At 39.9% G+C, this 25,570-nt stretch overlaps 1 protein-coding gene across 4 annotated transcripts in view; it reads right to left on the reverse strand.

The window, feature by feature from the left end:
• Nucleotides 1-25,570, reverse strand: part of LOC122813703 (zinc-binding protein A33-like) — a 596,671-nt gene that overhangs the window by 558,411 nt on the left and 12,690 nt on the right. For all 4 annotated transcript variants that reach the window (XM_044086161.1, XM_044086160.1, XM_044086159.1 and 1 more), the window contains exon 3: nt 25,327-25,560. In XM_044086161.1, coding sequence (XP_043942096.1) covers nt 25,327-25,560 — 234 coding nt within the window. The remainder of the gene's footprint in view (nt 1-25,326; nt 25,561-25,570) is intronic.

Raw genomic sequence — 25,570 nt, forward strand, 5'->3', positions numbered from 1 at the left:
CAGAGACAGAAAATTTCTTGTTACATGTACTGGGGTTATATTACAGGGCACCATTAGAACATCCAGGTAGTGAAAGCGGGCCTTCAGCATGCCAAACAAATGATTGACGATGACCAGGGTTTGTGACAAGATATTGTTGTAGCCAGTGACTGTAAATTTCTAATAGGTTTCATCAACCATGGCTCCAGGGTAGATACAAAATTGCTAATAAGATGACCATGGACAAAATTGCCCTGCACAGACCATTAATGTAGGTTGCACATGTGCCATATTTAGGAGTCATGGTTACTGCCTGAGTGGCCTGCTGATATTTTGTAGATTATACCCTGTGCATTATAGACTACCTGACAGTGTTTGGAGTGGTAACTTTTACAATTAACAAACCTTATTCCCAGCTCACAAGGCTGGGAATTTATTTCAATGTGGGTGCAGTCTATGGTCCCCAGTACTTAAGGGAAATGGGCTATGTTACAAAAAGCCTTCCTGGTGTTGGTCATCTCCCCTGTGGTATGAGGAAAGCATATATACTCCCCCACACACTGTAACATATCATTAAGGAACTCATTGAGTATCCCTGAGCAGATGCCTAGGATACTCTACCATGTCCTTCACTGGTCACTGAAAGGTCCCTGCAGCTAACATTTTCAGAGCCACATGTACCTTAGTATTTGGGGTGGCCGTGGTTGTGCAGGGGTTAGCATTGTTGCCTCACACCAAGAAGTTCTCTGGTTTGATTTTCAGCTGGGGTGCCTTCTGTGCGGAGTCTGCATGTCCACCTTGTGGTAGTGTGGATTTCCTCCTGGTGCTCCAGTTTCCTCCCACATTCCAAAGACATGCAGTTGGTGGATTGGACACTCTGAACTGGCTGTAGGTGTGAGTGTGTGTGTGTGAGTCAGTGGTACAGATGATCTACCGCTACAGGTCTAACCAGCCGTCACTGTAAACCTTGGCTCGAGATGATTCTCACTGTTGAAGTGAGACCCTGACCCCATGTTCAAAATGGGAAAGAGGGGTTGAGGAAGGATGGATGTACCTTAGTATCCACAGATATTTACATCATGAGTCCCACAGGCTTGAAAATCAGGGTTACACATCTTAACTAGCTCCTGCATAGTGATTCTGTCCACACAGTAATGGTTCACAACTTCAGTGTCATAATGGGCATGATATGTTACACACAGAGGGAAGAGACATCACTGCAACTACCATAGGTGAGTACAATCTGTTGCATATACAGGTTTGTTAATGCTGTGGCTACTCTGCACATCTTTCTGTGGTTTGCCTCCTGTAATTGTAGGATTTTATTATAGTCATTTGCTCTGGATCTAGCATATGCAGTACTGGAAAATATATGCTTCTGTATATGCAACGTTGTACAACAACCTGACTACCATAGTCATGGAGTCTGATTCAAGATCCTGTATTTCGATGGAGCAATGCTTAGACTTACAAGACTAAACTGAATATTCACATACTGTTGCATTCTATCCAAGGAAACATATCTGAGATATGCAGGGAAATGACATTATAAAAATAACTATAAGGAATAGAACTTTGACATGTAAGCAGATAGGAGCAATATGGATGGAGTGTCCTAATGAAATGTATAATTGTGAAACAGAGGAAATGGAATTAGAGTAGAAAAGATAAAAGAAAACTGAAGAATCAGTGTTTATTGCACCTTATACAGCTATGAACTCTACTAGTACAGGTGTGAATACTCAACTGGATCCAAGTAAAATATCACTGTAAAATGAAGATATGGAAGACTTTAGATGAAGGGTTTACTGAATTAGAGAAGGTACATTCTGTTTTTCTAATTATTCTGAACTGTTGGACTAATTTCAGATGGATGGCAGCATGGATGCAATGGAATTGCTAGTGAATTATGCTACAATTAGCAGGCATAAAGGTGATACCCAAACAACTGAACCTACTACAAAGAACAATTGAAAGATGCATGATGGCATCACATGGCTCCTGAACACTGCAAAGCAGATCCAGTACCTGTTATTTTATGGCACTAGGTGTACATTTCTACCACCTCTGAAATTAAGCTACACACTCCTGAAATGGCCATTCTGTAGGGAGATACAGTAATAACCTCTTATACAAGGGAGCAGGGACTCATCCTCACAAGGTATTTTAATGTAAAATGTGAGTCTATGAATTTTGTGACTTCAGATATTTATTTCCATATCAGTGCAGTTGGACTATGACATAAGCTTTTAGTCAGCTAACCTATTAGAACACTATAGAGGTTCCTGTAAGGTATTTATAGGCACGCCACCAAAAAGGGAATTTTTTGGCTGTCCTTAATATCTTGTAGTTTTGATCTGCGTATATTGAGCAGACTAGTTTTTGGCAGAGCTATTACAGTATTGTGCATGGACCCAAGAACATTATGGATGACAAACACATTTGGACAAGATCCTGGAAAGCTCTGGTTGTTTTATACCTCACTGACTCAGGGTGCAGCACTTACCTAATGTGCAGTACCTAGGGAATAGTAAAGGCATATTTTTTATGTAGGCTAACCCCAACAGTGTTATTTCTGCAGGAATGTGAAACTTGCTAGCCCCATTTTTGTCTGTTTACATTTCATAGTTTCATAGTTTAGTACTAGGCTATCTACCCTGGGGCATTTGTAAGCCTAGCCATAGTGATGTGGCTTTCGCCACCCCATGAAATGGTACAGAATAGATTTAGAATACTGTGCCTCTGTCTAGTAGTGACACAGTGAAGGTCCCCTTATATAATAGAATTAGTTTACTGTGCCCCTGTCTAGTAGTGACACAGAGGTGACCCCTGGGGTAAACTTACAATCTCCCATCCACTCATCAAGATTTCTCTTGAAGAGAGTCAGTGAGGGGCTCTGCCTAACATGAACTGGGATTTTGTTCCAGAGCATGGGAAGCCTCTGGGTTATGAATCTAACCCTCCAGCATGTCCTATTCATACTTGTGCCAAGGTTTAAGTCTTTAGCTCTCGTGGTTCTGATGGATTTGGATTTTTTGAGGTGGAGCATGTCCATCAGTTCCTGATTGGACATGGCCTTGTATGTCAGGCACAGATCACCTCTGAGCAGGTGGTATGCTACTGAATAGAGCTGGAGTTTCTTTAGTCTGGCAGAATAAGACATATGTTGGAGACCCTTGATCCTCTTGGTGAGGTACTTTTGTGGTCTCTCTAGCTGCTGTAGGTGCTGGGTGAGGTACATACCAAATAGGGCATTGTACTCAATCATGGGTCTGATGAGGGAGGAGTATAGGGGTACAATGACATCCTTGGATTTGGATGTGAATCCCTTCATGATAAGGTGTGCAAGGTAGAATGTCTTTCTAACCACTTTGGCAACGTGGGTGTCAAATGAGAAGTCGCTGTCAACTTGGGTCCCTAGGTCTCCGATTACTTTTTCCGTACTCAGTGGGTTACTGTCTATGTGATAATTTGTGGGTACTTTGTTTTTCCCAAAGGGGATGACTATACATTTTTTTGGCATTTAGTTTAAGGCCATGACTCCGGCACCAGTTGTCCGTTTCTGTGAGGCCTTTCTGTAGGATGTATGTGTCAGCTGGTGTATCGACAATGGCGCCTAGTTTGCAGTCATCTGTGAACTTTGTCAGCCACAACCCTCCCATATTTGCTTTAACATCTGAGAAATAAATGCCGAACAAGAGGGGTCCCAGGACGGATCCCTGTGGGACACCACTTGTGACTGGCTTTGAGTCTGACATGGCTCCAGCGATTTTGACTTTATGGGTTCTGTCCTTTAGCCAGTTTGCAACCCATCTAGTGACATAAGGGTTTACATTTAAGCTGTTGAGCTTATCTATGATGCCCGAGTGGGGTATTGTGTCGAAGGCCTTAGCCAAGTCCAGGTAGGCTGTATGGACTGCTTTGCCCTCATCAATGGCTCTAGTGACTGTTTTGAAAAAGTCAACCAGGTTCAAAAGGCAGGATCTGCCCTTTACAAAGCCGAACTGGGTGGGATCAAGTGTCTGTAGGTCCTCAATGTCTCTGTTTATGAGTTCCATAATGCTTCTTTCCATAGCTTTGCAGACCAGGCTGGTTAAGCTTATGGGGCGGTAGTTCCCAGGGTCTGTAGAGGTACCTCCTTTGTGGAGTGGGACCACTGTTGCTGTACGCCAGTGTTCAGGTACATATCCTGTAGTAAGGCTAAGGTTAAATAGCATTTTTATGTGCGGGTTTAGCTCCTCTTGGAGTTCACGTAGCACGCAACCCAGGATACCGTCAGGTCCCATTGATGCTGTGTTTTTAGCTTTGTTGAGGGCGGCTCTCACCTGGACATCTGAGATGACAGGGAGATTACATTCAGCTGGGATAAGTATTTCTTCTTTAGGGGGTGAGGGAGGGGAGAAGTTTGCACTGAACCTGTCGGCCAGAATGTTGGCAATATATGTGGGTTCAGTGTATTTTTTGTCGTTGTGAACTAAATCCGAGCATATCTGAGGGTTTCCGCCCAGGTTTCTAACATAGCTGAAGAAGGCTTTGTGGTTATCTTTAGTGTCCTTAGCGATTTTTCTCTCAAAGTTGGCCTTGGATGTTTTTATGAGAGAATGTAGCTTTCTGCTAGTGTTGATCAGAGATGTCTTCCCTTTATGGGTTTTTGCTCTGTCGTGCAGTAGCTTCCTTCTTTTGTTATAAAATGTGTTAATGACTGAGGTCCACCATACAGGATGCTTGCCTTTGGTGGAGAGGGTCTGGGATTTATTTGGGATTGCATGATCCATGCATTCTTGGAGATGTCCATAGAAAGCATTTGTGAAGGATTCAGCATTGTGGGATGTGGTTTCCACTGGCCCAGTGGGCTTAAAGGATACCATCTCAGTCTTAAGAAGAGTGAAGTCAGCTTTTGAGAAGTTTTTCACTGTGGTCTTTTGTGCTGGGGGTGGAGGTGGGATATGTATATCCAGGGTGATTAGTTTGTGGTCCAATCTCACTAGTGAGGGTATACTTCCGGTGTGGAGCATTTTGTCCCCATGTTTATGATGATCAGGTCTAGTATATTATCTCCCCTAGTGGGAGAAGTGACTAGCTGTTCCAGTGCATTTGAATTTATGAATTCCAGAAACCTTTGGGCTAGGGTGTTAGGGCTAGAATAACGTACCCAATCTATGTTAGGGTAGTTGAAGTCTCCCAGTATGATGGCATTTGGTGATACATTCATATCCTCCAATGTCTTCAGGAAGGCTGAGTGGGGTTCCTGAGATTGGGAGGGTGGTCTGTAACATGCTACCAGTTGTACAGCAGTTTTGCCTATGGTTAGTTGCACCTGTATGGTCTCCGATGATTCATGTGTTGCTACTAACCTGGAGGTGTGGGTGTCCTTGATGAATATGGACACTTCCCCTCCCTTTGTGGTTCGGCCTGGGTTTTAGTTATTACAGTGCAATGTTCCATGGGGAAATACACTGCCCTAAGAACAGTATGGATATGCAGCTGAATGCCACATAGATATTATTGCTGATCAAACTGTCTCTTTTCCAGGAAAGGTAGTTGTTTCTTAATCCACATTACTAACAGCCCAAGCTCAAGTACATGTGGACTCTAAGAATCTTCATCCTTAGAAGTTCATAAAGCTGAAGAATAGAAAGACAGTTAATACAGGTAGCTGGTTTTCAGCTCGTCTCACCTCAGTGTCTCTTAAGATATTGTTATAGAGACTGATACCACTGTACTTCCCCTGCAAAATACTGGGAAAAGACATGTATCTGCTATGAAACCGAACAATAAAGAGGGGAGAAACACCATGCTGGTCCACTTAAAGAAAACACTGGAACACAGGAGTGATGTAATACCTTTTCCTGAACCAACACTCTTTTTACAATACAGTTACTTTACCTTTTGGACAAACAGGAGACCTTCTGATTGAGTTAATAAGTTATTGATGCTAGTTTTAATGCGCAACTGTGCTTAAGAAAGAGAGAATAGAGTACATAATTTCTTTCCCTCTGGCTAAATGAGAAATTGTAATAAATACCAATGTGAAAATAAAATCTCAGTGCACAGCACAGATACGTAGAACTATGGCAAAGATATCTCAAGAGCCAGATGAAGTGTGAGTGTTGGTGTGGGGGTATGAGGGTGTATTTCCATGTGTGCATGCGAACATGCATGTAAGTATGCTTCCACGCACTCGTTTCTTATGTTTGACAACTTCATAGTCTGTTGATCATGTGTTGCATTAGCAACATAAGCCTATTAAATCTATATGTACTATAAGAAAAGGGGAATTATAAATGTTAAGTCCTTTTATAAAACAAGACAATATATTTCTATTGAAGCTTATAAGATGCTCAAGCAAATCAACTTTGCCACAGGAATGATATGGCGTTTGCCACCCTGTAAAAAAAATAATAAAAAGTACACTAGCAAAGTTTAAAGCAACACCGGTATTCTAATCTTGGGAAATTCCTATAATTTTACAAACTATCATCAAGTTGATAGGCAACTATATCCCCTTACTTGTTTATAACTTGTGCTTGCTGTGGTACCATAGTGGGAGAACTGTACAGGATCTGTGGCTCATTTACATACACACACCATAACTCTCAACCTCTTAGCACAAGAAATCTAGACAAAGCCAAAAATAATGGGGGGACAAAGGCTGAAGATAGGGGTAAATGTTAAATATTACCCTTATAAAAGTTGCTAGAATAAAAGTTTTTTGTGTTACCATCATTTTCTGAATTATATCAAGTCTGAAACTCAGGTGTCAGTCATTAATTAGTGAATTCACGCCTGACTGATTTGCCAGAAACTCACAAATTTTATGAGGAAAAGACCGAAAATATAAAGCAAAAATCTAAACATTCTGCAAAAATCTGGACAGTTGAGAGGTATGACACACACCTACATATATTTATTTTGAGACCAAAATGAAAAAATGCCAGCACCAGTGATGAGCTGAGAAAACTGTAAGAGCTTTATTAAGCTGAAAAACAAGACCGGTTTCAGCACATGGCTTTCATCAGTAGAATAACACAAAAATAAAGGAAAAGTCCAACAATAAATACCTTCACCAATAAGGCAGTATGACATCATTTCCTGTCTAGATAAATAATTCATAGATGTATAAATATATATACTCAAATAACATGTGTATGAAAAAGACATTTATCAAACAAAAATAAATCTAACACATAGATATGATATAATAAAATAGAAAATATTTATAATTTGTCATTAAGTCCAGGGGAAAACAAACCCCCAAGTTTGACTATCCATTTCCTTTCTTTATTATTAAGAATTCTATGCCATCCAGTTTTAAAGGCCAGATTACCTGTAATATTATCTATGATACTAAATGAAAATTTGGCAGTGGGATGATTCAATGTATGTCTGTATAAAGCATTTGTGACTCTAGCATTCCTAATATCACCCAGATGTTCAGATATTCTGATTCTGAATTGTCTAGAAGTCTGACCAATATAAAATGCTTGACAGGTACATGTTGCAAGATAGACAATCCAATCTGTACTGCAATTACCAAAACAACTGACATTATATAAATGTCATGTGTTCTTGCTAGTAAATGTTTTGGTTTTAAATATATAAGTGCAAAAACTGCAGTGTCCACAAGGGTATGATCCTACTAGTTTTTCACCCATTATAGTTCTTTGATAAAGAGTATCATCTCTTGATGTTATTTTTTTGTAGTAAGAGAAATGAGATCCCAGTGTCTTACCCTTTCTATATGAAAAAGAACACCTATCCCCCAAATTGTCCTCTAATAAAGTATGAGACTTCAGTATGTTCCAATGTTTATCTACGATGTCCAAAAGATGCATAGTATTTCTGCCATATGTAGTGACAAATCTCAAGGTCTCCTGATTAGTCTGCCTATGGTGTTTTCTATATTCCAATAAAGCATCCCTAGTCTGATTTTTACTCCACTGCATGGCTGAACAAACCGTATGTCTGGGATATCGCCTTGTGACAAACCTATTGGCAAGATCTTCATGATGTTGTCTCAGATCTTGTTCAGAGGAACATATCCTTTTAACCCGTAAGAACTGGGATTTGGGAATATTGTTGATAGTATGCTTTGGATGTAGACTGTTGGCATGTAACAAGGTGTTATATTCTGGGAATTTGCGGTATACAGAAGTTTTAAGGGTGTTGTCCGGTTGACGCTGTAGAAAAACATCTAAAAAATGTATTTCATTATGATGATAGTCAACCGTAAACTCCGCACCCCATATATTTCCATTAAGATGTTCAACAAACTCCTGTAAATAGTCACTTCCCCCTTTCCAAACTAGCCAACAATCATCCAAGTACCTTCTCCAGATGTCAATTTCAGGTATATATATATTATGAAGTTCATCATAAATAATATTTTCCTCAACATACCCCATATAAAGGTCAGCATAAATAGGTGCAAACGAAGCACCCATAGCTGTGCCCTGTATCTGCCAATAGCAATCCTGTTTGAAATAAAAAACATTTTTCGTGAGTATGTGTTCAGCCATACAAATCAATAATGTATTGAATCCAGGGGGATAAATGCCGGCTTTGTTCAGCCAAAAATCCAATGCAGCTAACCCAGCCCAGTGTGGAATACTGGTATAAAGAGATTTGACGTCAAGAGTACACATTAGCCAATGTGGCTCTAATTGTGAATCCGAAACAATTTTTAAAAATTCTATGGTGTCTTGGAGTCTAGCTCTAATCAATGACAAAAGAGGTTTAAGTTTATCAGTAAGGAAAACAGACAAGGGTTCAGTAAGTGATCCAATCCCTGACACAATGGGTCTACCCGGCGGTTGATGAAGAGATTTATGGATTTTTGGTAATAAATATAAATACTGTTTTGCAGGGTCCATAACCATTAAATGTGACTTGATCTTATCAGAGATAATACCTGCCTCTACTGCCTCCTGTAAAAAGTCATCAATTTCTCTTTTAAAATTGGGTGTGGGGTCAGTGGTCATCCTCATGTAATGATGGGGGTTAGACAACTGTCAATTTCCCTCATCCCAATAGTAATCTGCATCCATGACTACAACTGCACCACCCTTCTCAGCAGAAAGGATGACTATATCAGTATTATTCCTGAGGTTTGTTAGGGCTAGTTGTTCAGCTCTTGATAGATTGTGTTTAATGGTATTTTCCGAACCCAAGTGAAAATGTAAATCTTTGATAACTGCCTGATGGAAAATAGCCACATGTTTGTCCATTGGAGGATTAAAAGTAGACCGATGAAATCTGAATTCAGAAGATCTTTGAGAAATATCTGGTTGATCCTATTGTCTGAAAAACAAGTTAAGATTAAATTTTCTACAGAATGCAATAATGTCTGAAACTAAAGAACTTTCATCTACAAAGAAACCAGGGATGAATCCAAGACCTTTATTTAGTAATGCGTATTCATCTGGTGATAAAACATATTTAGAAATGTTATGTACATTATTACACTGAGTGTCTATTTCACTACTGACAAAACGAGGTCTTCTAAGCTTTTTACCCTTGTGTTTTCTGCCTCCCCTATGTTTCCTACCCCTAAAGGGTCTCCTAATATGCGTTCCCTTTTAGAGTTTGGTGAATCACCAGTACCAATGGATTCTGTGTCTGTTGTAGAGGACTCCTCATCGGATGTTGTGTTGGTAAAAATACCCTTTTTGAGTATAGATCTTGGTCTCTTTTTGCAAACATATGTAGGATTCTTAGTGCCTTGAGCAAACCTTACCCCCTTGTGCGACTCAAACTGCCTTCCTCTATCTAGGCAGACTTAATGACAAATTATAAATATTTTCTATTTTATTATATCATATCTATGTGTTAGATTTATTTTTGTTTGATAAATGTCTTTTTCATACACGTTATTTGAGTATGTATATTTATACATCTATGAATTATTTATCTAGACAGGAAATGATGTCATACTGCCTTATTGGTGAAGGTATTTATTGTTGGACTTTTCCTTTATTTTTGTGTTATTCTACTGATGAAAGCCATGTGCTAAAACCGGTCTAGTTTTTCAGCTTAATAAAGCTCTTACAGTTTTCTCAGCTCATCACTGGTGCTGGCATTTTTTCATTTTGGTCTCTCTAGCTTTGTTGCCTTGCATCAGCTGTACTTGCTAGCTTCAATCTTTGCCTAATATATTTATTTTGCCATGAGCTACATTTACTTGTAATTACTGCCTGGCGAAGTGCTATTTTCTTGTTGTTTTATTATAGGGGTAGTATTGTGAGTTTTGTTGCAGGCTCTAGCCTCACAGAAACTGTTCATACACAAATTCAGTTGAAAAGATGAGATATTTAATTTGCCTGTTTAAGCTGCACTTAAAGAGTTTTCTGTTTGTTACAACTGCTGCTGATGTCCTGCTCTTTGATTATTACAGTGTTACATCCCCTCCTCTCCCAGCTGTTATTTTCTGGTTGATACAGTAACCACTGGTTTCCCTGCTCCAACTGTTAAAGTAAACTCCTGAATTTCTAGTCTACCTGGGGCATTAGACCTGTAGCACAGTCACAGTTGTAGTGAACTGTGATTTGCTACAGTTTCTGAGTCACAGAGCTCCAGTGACTGGATTTATTTGATTTTGTTTGGACTGGTTTACTCTCTAGTTTGTGTTCTATAATCTGTGCTGAGCTAATCTCACCCAGCATCTTTTACTCAAGTCTCTGAGCTTTGAACTGTGAGGTTTTTCATCAAAAAAGTGAAGAAAAAAGCTAATATTACAATTTTCCTCACAATTTTAATTTATACTTCAATTGTATTTCAGGTCATCTGTGGTATAATGCTGTTTTTTTGTACCTTTAAGCTATTCTGATTGTTTTTCACTTAAAAACATTTATCCATCTGTTTCTTTTATATGTGATATATCCCCACTACCCTCCCAGTCTGTCTCTGAGCTGACCCATTCACTTACAGCCCTCAGACAAGATAATTTCTTAGGGCATCCAACTGGTCGAATTAAAAGGGCTCTCACTACTTTTTAAAGAAAAAAAACATTAGTAACAAAAGAAGGACTAACATTATAGACATGACTTCAGAGCAAGTGATAGTTTATTTTTTAATCACACATACCTTGATTGGCTCATCCCACTCTGTTCCCCTATCCTGCCCCCAATTCCCACATGCCCACACCACTCATATTTACATCTACATAACCACTTCCACCCTCCAATCACAACACTTCACATACCCAATGTCCACCCTTTAACCTCAATTAGCTAACTAAAACCTGGGTAAGGAGGGTGGCCTAATGGTTAATGTGTTTGCCTTACAAACACAAGGTGCAGGGTTTGAGTCTCCCAAGGGATGATTGGCTAGGCTTAAAATGACTCGCAAAGGCAGTTAACTTAGTACTACTCTATACACCTATGAACCTACAATTAACCTCTAGTACATAATAAACAGCCTTCAGTACACACCCAGCCACTAAGCATACATTACCAGTAACCTATCCTCACATTAATCCCACATTACACAGAAACACATACCTATTTACCCTATATCCACAGATAGTACAATATATTACTTTATCAAATTCCTACCCTCCTCCTCCTACATCTTATCATGCACATCTAAACACCACATGGCAACATCAAACCCCCCACAACTCCCTACCCATCAAAACAAATAGAAACTTCCATTATCATTGCTGCTAACATCTATAATATCGAGACCACCTCCCTTTACACACTGTACCTTGTCCCTGTCAAAACATGATCGCCTACATCACTGACATATGATAAAGCATTACAAAGATACATAAAAGTAATAGTTAACATTGCATCACAACTAATTCTTAGTGGAGATATACAGTACATCCCAACCCTGGCCCCCCCAACAAAACCTGTCAACCTACCATCAACCCCACTAAACCTCACCAGAAAAACTCCAGTCTGCTAATATTAAATATAAACCTTAGAAGTATTCTCAGCAAGACCGGTGAACGTCACGCCACCCTCTCACAATACTCACCTGACATAGTTGTCTTAACAGAAACATGGCTTAAATCAGAGATCAACAACAATGAGATAACACCCCCTGGCTATAACAACAATGAGATAACACCCCCTGGCTATAACAACAATGAGATACCCCCTGGCTATAACAACAATGAGATAACACCCCTGGCTATAACAACAATGAGATAACACCCCTGGCTATAACAACAATGAGATAACACCCCTGGCTATAACAACAATGAGATAACACCCCTGGCTATAACAACAATGAGATAACACCCCCTGGCTATAACAACAATGAGATAACACCCCCCTGGCTATAACAACAATGAGATAACACCCCCTGGCTATAACAACAATGAGATAGCCCCCCCTGGCTATAACAACAATGAGATAACACCCCACTGGCTATAACAACAATTAGATAACACCCCCTGGCTATAACAACAATGAGATAACACCCCCTGGCTATAACAACAATGAGATAACACCCCCTGGGTATAACAACAATGAGATAACAGCCTCTGGCTATAACAACAATGAGATAACACCCCTGGCTATAACAACAATGAGATAACACCCCCTGCCTATAACAACAATGAGAAAACACCCCCTGGCTAACAACAATGAGATAACACCCCCTGGCTATAACAACAATGAGATAACACCTCCTGGTTATAACAACAATGAGATAACCCCCCCCCCCGGTTATAAAAACAATGAGATAACACCCCCTGGCTATAAAAACAATGAGATAACACCCCCTGGCTATAACAACAATGAGATAAACACCCCTTGGCTATAACAACAATGAGATAACACCCCCTGACTATAACAACAATGAGATAACACCCCCTGGCTATAACAACAATGAGATAACACCCCTGGCTATAACAACAATGAGATAACACCCCCTGGCTATGACAACAATGAGATAATACCCCCTGGCTATAATATACACAGACAAGACCAAACAGGTAAAAGAGACGTGGTGTAGCCATACTATACAAAAATAATCTCATCCTTAAGGCTATAGACATAAGTATCCCAGATGGCACTAATGTAGAAATAATATTAACTAAACTTTTACTGAATGCCAAAAAGCAAATAAACATAGTAGCTGTCTACATCCCACCAGGGAATAATATCCCCATCCTAGAGCACATTCTACAATGGCAAGTAAGCTCCTCCCCCAAGAAACAATTATACTTGGAGACTTTAATATCATCTGGTATTCCTGTAACTCAAACACACCCACAAACCACATTTTTCTGTACGGATTCTCCCAACTTATCTAACATGCTACCAAAATAGACAAAACATCAAAAAAAGAATCAATCCTGGACTGGACCAATCAACCCAACCTCTCTCAACTACCTGATAGCCTTACGTCTCTCAACTCACGGCCTGTCTACCTGATAGCCTTACGTCTCTCAACTCACGGCCTGTCTGCCTTATAGCCTTAGTGACCACCACCCCACGTTTCTACTCCAGCAGCAAATAAACTCTCCCAAAACCCCATTGTATCAGCAAATTAGAAACAAACAAAAAATGTCAATCTCCCAAAAGTTCATATACACACTCGAAAGCTGCAGATGGGCACCTCTCAAATACCTCCCATTAGACAAGGCAGTGGAGTTATTTAACTCTACCTTCCTTAGCATTCTAAATAAGCTTGCCCCACCTAGAACAATTAGGGTAAAACCCAACTACACCCCATGTCTAACCAAAGAAACGAGAGCTCTACTAAAAGCAAGAGACAAAGCCTGGAGCAATTGGCACCATAACAAAACCCTTACCAATCATCCAAAATACCTAGAATTAAGAAATTCTACCAAATAACATATAAGACAAGACAAAAAAGAACGTTATGCTAAAATACAACTAGAACACCAAGGAAACCCACAAAAGTTCTGGTCAGCAATCAAGAAAATCCTTCAGCCTAGTCAAATCACCACCCCCTCCCAAACACTGATAACACCATAGATGACATGCCCGCACAGTTTAACAAATTTTATACTCAAACTAACAAACACTAGCCACTCCCCCCACTCCTCTCTCTCCAGCACAAAACAGCAATAACTTTTCCCTGCAACCTACTCCTACTTTCACCATAAAACACACCTCAAAAACCTCAAACCAACAACCCTAGCTGCAGACAGCCGACCTGTAGACTATCTCAAAATCACTGTAGAAGCCTTCGCATACCCTGTCTCTGTCCTTATAAACCACTCCATCCCTGAACAACATGTCCCAACTATCTGGAACATAGCCCACATCATTCCACTACGTAAAGCTGTCAGCTCTATAGAGCTTTCCAACTACCGTATCCTCTCTCCACCATCAAAAATTCTGGAAAAATGCATCTATACCCAATTCCTCCACTATCTCCTTAATAACAATCTACTATCCAAAACCCAACATGGATTCTGCCCACATCATAGTACAACCACTGTCCTTCTAAGCTTCATTAACTCTGTCAACCTTCTCAGAAATGAAGGTAACCTGGTCTCATCTATCTTTCTGGACCTCTCAAAAGCATTTGATATGGTCTTACACTTCAGACTGTTAAACTCACTATCAGAATGTAAATCCAGCCACTCCACACTCACCTGGGTCCAGAGCTATCTCACTGGGAGGCAGCAAGCAGTCAAATGAGGTAACTCCCTCCCCCCACTGCTGTCAGTCACCTTAGAGGTCCCACAAGGATCCATTCTTGTCCCTCTTCTCTTCACATTATTCACTAAAGCCTACATACCGCCACTAATGAAGCCATGTTAATACATTATGCTGATGACTCTACCTTAATTTGTGCAGCCCCAACTCTCCGCAATCTTCAGGAAATAACACAGCAAGCCTTCTCTAAAGTAGAAACTTGACTAACCAATGGTCAGTTAATACTCAGTCCCAACAAAACTCATCCTGTTTCACTATACAAGATCTCCAGACCCCTCTTCTCTATTCAAAATCACCTCAGCAAAGCATACCATCATTACCCCAGTCCCCCACACCAAACTCCTGGGAGTAGTAGCAGACCAAAACATGAACTTTGATCTCCACATAAATCAATCAAAAAAGTCCACAAAAAATGGGTAGTCTGTACAGGAGCAAAAGTTTCCTCGCTAACAAATCCAAAATCTCCATTGCCAGAACCCACATTCTGTCTACAGTCCTATATGCATCTCCCATCCTTTACCTCAAGAAAATTTACATAAACAAACTAGATAGCTGCTATAATAAGACAGAAAAGTTCACTACAGATGCCAGCTACAGATCCCATCTCTGTCACTCTCTCAAAGAATACTCATGGCTAGAATTCCCCAACCTACTAATTTTTAACCAGCTCTCCATGGCCCATCAAATACTCAACCAACCTGAAAAAACACCCGCTCTCAAAGGCCTACTTACTCACTATTCCAATAACTGGACCCTACACTCCAGTAACAAAAACCTAGTAAACATCATAAAAGTACAAATAATACTGGTGACTCACTATACTCAAACAGTATCGCCAAAATCTGGAACTCCCTAACCATCAGTATTAGAACCACCTCCAGCATCACCAAGTTTAAGAAATTACTAAAAGATCATCTAACAACCACCTGGCTCTGCTCATGTACTAACCCTGGATAACTTTTCCTCTCTCAGATAGAACCTCTAACGACACTTCCATCCACTCTATAACTCCTGTAACCTCCTTCTCCCTTACCTATATCCCCTTGTCTTCCTCACTCAGATATAACCTCTAACTATACTTCTATCCACTCTATAACTCCTGTAACCTCCTCCTCCCTTACCTATATCCCTTGTCTTCCTGACTCAGATATAACCTCTAACTACACCTTTCCTCCCTTACCTATAGCCCCTTGTCTTCCTCACGCAGATATAACCTCTAACTATACTTCTATCCACTCTATACCTCCTGTAACCTCCTCCTCCCTTACCTATAGCCCCTTGTCTTTCTCACTCAGCTATAACCTCTAACTACACTTCTATCCACTCTATAACTCCTGTAACCTCCTTCCTTACCTATATCCCCTTGTCTCCCTCACTCAGATATAACCTCTAACTACACTTCTATCCACTCTATACCTCCTGTAACCTCCTCCTCCCTTACCTATATCCCCTTGTCTTTCTCACTCAGATATAACCTCTAACTACACCTTTTCCTCCCTTACCTATAGCCCCTTGTCTTCCTCACTCAGATATAACCTCTAACTATACTTCTATCCACTCTATACCTCCTGTAACCTCCTCCTCCCTTACCTATAGCCCCTTGTCTTTCTCACTCAGCTATAACCTCTAACTACACTTCTATCCACTCTATAACTCCTGTAACCTCCTTCCTTACCTATATCCCCTTGTCTCCCTCACTCAGATATAACCTCTAACTACACTTCTATCCACTCTATACCTCCTGTAACCTCCTCCTCCCTTACCTATATCCCCTTGTCTTTCTCACTCAGATATAACCTCTAACTACACTTCTATCCACTCTATAACTCCTGTAACCTCCTTCCTTACTATATCCCCTTGTCTCCCTCACTCAGATATAACCTCTAACTACACTTCTATCCACTCTATAACTCCTGTAACCTCCTCCTCCCTTACCTATAGCCCCTTGTCTCCCTCACTCAGATATAACCTCTAACAACACTTCTATCCACTCTATAACTCCTGTAACCTTTTTCTCCCTTACCTATATCCTCTTATCTTCCTGACTCAGACATAACCTCTAACTACACTTCTATCCACTCTATAACTCCTGTAACCTCCTACTCCCTTATCTATTTCCCTTTGTCGTCCTCACGATTGTAAACTGTATTCTGTTAAATGACATACTAAATGTACTGTAGAGGCTTAAGAAAATTTAAGACGTACTGTATTTGTACTTTACTTATATGTTAATCACATCTCTCATGTGTACATCTGTTGATTAATCTCTTATGTATATAAATTGCTTAACTGATCTATGCTAGACTGTAAGTAGATACATATATAGATGTATAGTAAACTTTGTTTGTTGTAATTGACATATATTAGTCAATTGTACTTTGCTGGTGCTTTTTTCCTCCGGCTTCTGCTGAAAATGGACACTGTTGTCCATTCGGACCATCCCGGAAAATAAATGTTAAATAAATAAATAAAGAAGTTATTGATTTATAATTTCTGCTTAGTCTGGTTCCAAAGTCTTGTAATTTTATTCTAAATAGTGGAAGAATTGTGACATACCACTGGATCTGTGCCTCATTTATACCTCTTTCACTGCATTTTGCTATAACTACATTTATTTATAATTATTGTGCATGGTCGGGTGCTATAGTCTTGTAGTTTTATTTCACAATAGTGGCAGTATTGTCAATTTTGCTGCAGGGTCTGTGCCAACACAAACAGTTTATACTAAAATTCTGTTGAAAAGATCAGATATTCTGTTTATTTCCTGTTTAAGATGTACATACATAGCTTTCTATTTATTACAGCTGCTGATTTCCCTGCTCTTTGATTGTTTCAGTGATACAGTCCCCCTAATTCCTTCCACTGTAACATTAAATACTGCTCTCCCTGCTGCGATTTCCTGGTTGCTACAGTAACCACAGGTTCCCCTGCCCCTGCTGTAAAAGTTAAACTCCTGAATTTCTAACCTACCTAGGACCTTAGACCTGTAGCACAAAGTCATAGTGGTTAGAAAACTGATTTGAAACAGCTTCTAAGCAACAAAGCTCCATTAACTGGATTCACTGGATTTTTTTATATTGTTCTCCTCTCTAACATGTCTCCTATAACATGTGCTGAGCTCAGCTCACCCAAAATCTTTTACTCAAGACTCTGAGAAGCACAGAACCCCTTGAATTTTGAAATTTCTCATAAAAAAGGGAAGAAGAATCTGCACTGAGCTGCACTCAGCACATCACCACTTTTGGATTTGTTCTAGAGTGCCAAAAAAACACCCAATAGGATGGTAAAAACCATTGACACCACTGGAATCAAAGAGCATTGCTGTTAACAGTCAGAAAAGAAGTGAACCACAGCAAGGGAATGTAGCTGAAAACTTTAATAACAAATATCCACCATTGCTGAGAACTTTCTTCCCATTAAAGGACTTTATAAGAACTATTGGATGAGATAGTGTTGTTTGGTTCCAGTCATGACAGTGGTTTTTACCATCCTCTTGGGTGTTTTTTTTTTTTTTTTTTTTGGTGTTCTATATGGTTCCAGTTTGTGCTTTTCTTTGTTCTAGAGTGGTTTGGCTGCACAAAAGCCTTTTCCTTTATAAAGCTTTCCTAATCTATACAACACAGGCAATCTAAACTTGAGGCTTCAGTAACCTGCACTGAGTGAAATAAATCACATCCTGAGCTGCAGTAAAGTCCACCTGAAATATCTGTACATCCCAGCTTATGAAATCAGGCACCTCCTCTGGTCATTAATAAGTCTACCTAAACTAACACCTGTATCCTAACACCAGCCCACCTCAAAGAAGTTATAATCCCCTAGCTCCCCTAAATCATTCCTGTCTAAACCACTGACCATCACTTCTCCACGTCTGTAGCCAGCCTGATTGATATGGGTATCTTGAGACAATGAATGAATTGTCTCATGCTTTGTGATGATCAGCTACTACTCAAAAACCATAACACAGTATGTGACAGCTGTATATATATATCATGGCACTGGAGGCTAAAATCTCACACACAAACAGCTCAGACATTAGGATCATCATTATTCACTGCTGACCATAGCTCACCACAATCGTCATACTACACATAATCATTTGTATGCTGAGGTCATAAATATTAACTTTCTAAACTTCAAAGACCTGAAAAACACAACATAGGCAAAAAGCACACTCAGCAACACTGTCCACCTGTTAAGCATACCACCTCACATAACATAAGAAGGCCCACAGTCATGGATGCTAAGCCCATAAGGCAGGCAGCCACCAAACCAAACCAAACATTCTAGTTATAGGTACCAGTATGACTCTGTCACAGTCCACGCGGATGTCAATGACTTGGGATATATTTTCTTGGACTATATGAAAAGAGACACAATGCTTCTCTTGACAATATGTCCCAGGCAAGTATGAGCCTAGCACTAAGCAATATTCTACCTTCAGCAAGGATGATGCTGCAATATGAGCAAACATTGACATCAGTTGGCTTACCCTATGATGTCATTTGACGAGGGTCCATTATTTGTCATCCTGGGAGGACATGATCAACATACTATGCTGCTTTGTCAAGGATGGCATGCACCTATTCCCTCTAGGCTTTCAAATATTGGCAAATACATTATCTATTCCCATAGTGCCTTTTTCATAATGGCAACTAGATATGCCTACCAATATAATGAAACAAGCAAAGGAAAACATGAAGGTGTTACTGATCAATGCTAAGAGCCTTAACAAGAAACTCTAGTCCTTACAACCCCCCTCACCCTAGTGGAAGTAGACATCTGTGTAATGGCAATAAACATGGTCCAAAATGGCAGACAGTACTCCAACTGTGCTGGGATATAATGCTTTCCAAATTTTTAGACCAGCCACTGTGCAGGAGGGGAGAAAAGGGGCACATGTGTATATCTTCATTCAAAAGAAACTCACACCAAGGCATTATCCACTAGAACTTCTTTATATCCAAATTCCCATCAGAGAGGTCCCTTGCCATATATTAGCTAGCTACACAACTCTATCTATGACCCAAGAAAGCCACAATGCCTGTCTATACAAACTAGACTCAGTCAATATTAAACCCAATACCAATTTCATGGGTGACCTAAACTATCCATCAATAAACTGGAAAATCTATACAAGCACAGAGATTTCCAGACTTTGTCAATACAAATCCCCTGGAACAAGTCAGAGTACCCACTAGGGGAAATAACATGTTAGACGTTGCCCTTACTGATATGGGGGGGATCTTGCACCATCCCTTGCATAACTTCATCACCTGTTAAGTCTGACCATAAAGATGTCTCTTTCAAAATGAAATTGATTCCAGGGACCACATTCCCCCTTGGTAACTTTAAAAATTTCTTCAAGACAAACTACCTACTCCTAAGTGATACATTAGCAAGCTTCAAATATCCACCAAACTTAGTTAACTCACTTGAATGTATGGAAACATAAACCGCTAAACTATACCAGCATATAAATAGCACATGGATGCAGTCATACCCCGTAGAAACAAGCAAAAAGCATACCACAAAAACAACCCCACATGTTGAGCTTTAATATCAACAAGCTTTTCAAAAAAAGGAAGAGATTATTGCTAAAAGTAAAAAGAGCAATACACCAAATGATACAGCCCTTGTTATTAAACTAAACAAGCAGCTCAGGTGCTTAGTTAAATCTAACAAAGCCAAGTTTGAGGCAAAAATAGCCACTCAAGCAAAGGACAATCCCAAGGCCTTTTTTAGTTACATTTATAAACTCGGGAATATAATGCAACAATGTGCCGAGCTGATTGCAAATAATGTTACCCACAACAAAGCTAAAATATAGTTAACTAACTTGCTGATAAATTCAGATCAGACTTTACCTTTCTCTCACCTATCTATCTCATATGAAATATCTGAAACTGACTTGTCACCAGCAAGCATACAAAGCCAAGTCCTGAAGGCACTATTAAAAGCAAATATATATATATATATATATATATATATATATATTTTTGTCACCAGGATAAATCTTAAATAGCATGAAGCATGATTTAGCCATACCTCTAAAAATACAAATAAGTCCTTGCCACCATACAGGTTTTGCACCAAGTGAATAGAGTGCAGCAACAGTTATTTCCCTGCATACAGGAGGACCTTCCATGGAGAGAGTCATTTATGACCTATAAGTCTGACTATGCAAAGTCATGGAAAGAATTATCATGGAATTAATCAATGAGGACACAGGGAACCTCCAAACACTGGACTCTTCTCAGTTTGAATTCCCTGAGAGCAGGTCATATTAAGTCATTCTAGTGAGCTTTTTGAAAAGGTTGCCAAAGAGGTGGACAAAGGTAAAAGAGTACACACCACCTACCTCTATCTGGCCAAGGCTTTGGACACAATCTCCCACTCAGGCGTGGCAGTAATAACACTGAATAAATAAATAAACTAAGAATAATCTCCTTTGTTACCTGCTGGACTACCAACTGGCTCACAGATAACTTCCCCTATTTTTAATGTCCTGCATCTTATCTCCACAAAAATACCAGCCACCAGTGGAGTCATCCAAGGTTTGATTTTGGGACCTCTTCTGTTCAGAATCTATTCCACAGAAGTAATACCCAGTACCAAAGGGCTCTAGCTAAGTTTGCAGTGATAAAATTCCCAAAAGATTCATCTATCCTATAGGAAGGATTCTCTCAGACAAATAACTGGTGACAGACTGATGGACTAAAGTTAAATGTCAAAAAATGTATTATCATCTCCTTTTGAAAGATGACTCCCCTGGGGAACAAGCACTAAGATTTGATCCAACAGTCCAGAATTTAAAACTTATGCAGACAGTGACATTTGATTAACTTATCCACACCCCCACCAGGGGCAGCAGTATCCTAGACCTGGTCATTACCAACATGGGCAACCGGTGTTCCACACCAGAGGTCAGTTCCTCGTTGATCAAATCTGACCACAAGCTAATCACCCTAGCCATCCACATTCCGCCCCCATTAGGGAAACCACCATAAAAAAAAATTCTCCAAAGCCAACTTTACACTTCTTAAGACAGAAGTGGCAAACTTCATGAAACCCATGCAGACAGACAATAGAGGTACGACTGCTGAATCCTACACAAATGTACTTTATAAGCACTTACATGAGTGCATGGATCATGCAATTCCTAAAAGAACCAAGATGCTATCCTCCAAAAAAAGGAAGCCAATCTGGTGGTCCCCTGACATAAAGAAACTCTACAACAGAAGAAAGAAACTGTTGCAAAAAAGAGTAAAATCCCATGATTGGAGGAACTCCCTGGTCAGCCTCAGCAAGAAGCTGAGAACCCTCATAAAATCTTCCAAAGCTAGTTACAAAAACAAAATCGCCACTCATTCTAAAGACAGCCATAAAGCATTCTGTAGCTATGTCAAGAATCTCAATGGGAACACTCAGATCTATTCTGAGTTACAGCACAATGACACTAAATATACAGAACCAACTGATATTACCAGCATCCTGGCAGATAGGTTCAGTGCTAACTTTACCACCCTCTCATCCCCTAAAGGGCCCATCTCTATACTGGAAGAATGCAAAGTTCCTGTAATCACGACTGCACAGGTAAAAACTACACTTTCCAAAGCCAAGAGCACAGCATCCATGGGACCTGACAACATCCCAGGCTGCAATCTACATGAACTACAGAATGAACTGGCACCCCACCTAAGTACCATGTTCAATCATAGCCTTACCTCAGGCTTTGTGCCCACTGAATGGTGCACAGCGACAGTCATCCCACTCCACAAAGGGGAAGCCACCACAGACCCCGCAAACTACAGCCCCATTAGCCTGACGAAACTGGTCTGCAAGGCTATGGAACGTATCATCATGGAACTTATAAACAATGACATTGGTAATCTCCAAACTCTGGACCCCATCCAGTTTGGGTTTGTAAAAGGAAGATCATGTCTCCTAAACCTGATATACTTCTTTGAAGCAGTCACAAAAGCCGTAGATGAGGGTAAGGTGGTTCACACAGCCTATCTAGATCTCACTAAGGCTTTCGACACCATCTCCCACTCTGGAATTATAGATAAGCTCACTAAGCTAGGTATAAATCCCTATGTCACAAGATGGGTTGCCAATTGGCTCACTGACAGAACCCACACTGTGAAAGTAGCAGACTCCAAATTCGACTTCAGACCAGTGACAAGTGGAGTACCACTGGGTTCAGTCTTGGATCCTCTCCTGTTTGATATCTACTTCTCTGAAGTACAGGCTAACAAAGAAGGTCTTTGGCTAACTAGGAGCCATAATCGAAACTCCTAATGATGTGGACATCCTACAAAAGAGCCTCACTGAGACAGATGCCTGGTGTCAAAGCCATGGTCTCAATCTCAATGCCAAAAAGTGCATTGTCATCCCTATTGGTAAAAACTCTGTAGCAATGAACTACCACATAGGCGGTAGTCTATTTAACACCGAAAGTATGATAAGAGACCTTGGGACAAAGGTGGACAGTAGTCTCTCCTTTGATAATCACATTGCCACAGTAGTCAGGAAATCCTTCTGCATGGCACACCTCATCACAAAAGGTTTCTCATCCAGGAAAAAAGAGGTCATTGTTCCCCTCTACTCATCACTCATTAGACCCATTATAGAATACAGCTCCCTTTTGGTATGTACCTCACAAGACATCTACAACAACTGGAAAGGCCACAGAAATACCTCATAAATAGCATTACCAGCCTCAAACAGATGCTCTTCGCAGACCATCTCAAAAAACTCCAGCTTTACTCCATCACATATCACCTACTCAGAGGCAATCTCTGCCTAACATACAAAGCTATGTCAAACCCAGAGCTGTTGGACATGATCCACTTAAAGAAATCCCAATCCCTCCAAACTACATGCTCTAGGGACCTAAACCTTGTCACAACAATAAACAGAACATGCTGGAAGGATAGAGTCCTGTCCCAGAGACTTCCCATACTCTGGAACAAACTGCCTATCTATATCAAACAAAGCTCCTCATTGGCACTCTTCAAGAAAAATCTTGATGATTGGATGGGAGATAGGAAATTCACCCCGGGATCACTTCTGTGGCTCTGCTCGACAGGGGCACAGGAAAATAATTTTCTTGGGTGGAGAAAGCCAGGGTACCTTTTTGGCTGGGCTTATATAGGCCTAGTACCTACCTATGAACCTATGTGTGTCCACTGAAGAAATTGAATCTTATATTGCTCAGCTCTTAAACAAGTGAATTACTTCTGGATATAGGAATGATGTTGACCCTTGTTACTTTGCCATACGTAGACTGATCATTGAGTATAATGCCTCTTTTGGTGTGTGTCTGTCCAAGCACATGCAACAACTAAAACACCTGCAGAGATACTTTACAAATAAGATACAGGACCTAAACAATATGTCTTACATTGACCACCTGAAAGCTGCTGTATTCAGTTTCTTACAGACTACTAAGAGGTGACCTGTGTCTAGCATACATGGCATCCTTTGACCCATTATTGATGGACATTTCATAGCCATAAGTTAAATGTTGTCAAAAAAATCATTCCAGGAACCTAAACCTCTACTGCACATTAACATAATTGTTTAGAGGGACAGGTATATCTCCAAAAAGTATACTAATGCTCTGGAACAGACTCCTCATCCATGAAAAAACATAGTTCACACCAGACCACTTTCCGGTGTAACTTGGATCAATGGATAGGAAATAGGAATTTTAACCTCCTTTCTCTACCCTGTACTACTAATGGACAGAAGTAACTCTTAAATGCTAATATATCTTGGAAACTGTTAGGAGAATCTAAACTCCAAAAAACAGGTTAATTTTAAGCATCAAATGGGATGACTGCCTAGGTTTAAAATGGTCCATAAAGGCAGTTAACCTAGTACTAACCTATGAATCTATGAACCAATGAACTGGACTGTTCTTGGCAAGAAACTGGAATTTAGTTCAACAGCAAATATTTAACAGTTAGATAGGTGAAATAAGCAGTAGCAGCCACACAATACAGCAAACAATGCAGATACTACTTTACAGATATTGCTGATATTTGTAAGAAGCCAGTTCAGTGCCATGCTGCTAAAGCTATCTGCAGTTTAAGCAAGAGTGAAATTGTAAATTCTTTTTTTAAAGGTAGGCATTGCAATTCCAGTGGAAATATGAAGAAAGGAAAAAAAATACAAAATACTTAACTAAAAGCCGTTTTTAAAATAGGAACTGTTTGCCTTTTTGTAAACTTCAGCTGAGTAAACAATGAAAGTGCACTAATAAAATTAAAATGAAAGCACAACGGACACACAGGCATTTTAAACTTTAGAAGTATCTACCAGGGTGGAGGAAACAACAGTTACAAAGTAACAAAAGCTTGGTTCTCTATGCCAGTGACAGCTGAAGTCATGTCCAGTCTTTTTTCATAGCTGACATTAACAAAAACTAACATGATGGCATTTTACAGGTTTAGAAAATTCCTTCAAGGTATATACTGGAAGGGTGGAATGTATTCTACAAGCGAGGGATCAAGGACATTCATTTTTTTTTTTAATTTTATCTCATTATACTCAAAACATAACGACATTCTAGCCTGGACAGTTTTGCAGGTTTATATGATTAAATTAAACCTCAGTGAGGAAATGTTTATTACTATTATTGCAATTTCATCAGTAAGACTGAACAAAATGAAAACTAGTAGAAAACAGATCTTACCAAAAGAAAAAGAAGTGCATCGTTTGACTCTAGCTGTAAACGAATAGTAGATATATTTATATGAATGGTGTCCCTCTTATTAGAAATTTTGTTCCTGTTTTCCTCCATATTCCTCAGAATTCCTGCTGTTTCCTCCTTCAGTTGTTCAATCAGCTCCTGCTGCTTGTCCTGAAGGAACTGATGTAGCTTGGCAAACTCTGATGTAATGTGGTGTTCCAGATTCTGGGAGCATTCCTAAAAAATG

This window comes from Protopterus annectens, chromosome 10.part0 (genome assembly GCF_019279795.1).
Source record: "Protopterus annectens isolate FY-2018-M chromosome 10.part0, PAN1.0, whole genome shotgun sequence".
In the NCBI taxonomy this organism is placed as follows: domain Eukaryota; kingdom Metazoa; phylum Chordata; order Ceratodontiformes; family Protopteridae; genus Protopterus; species Protopterus annectens.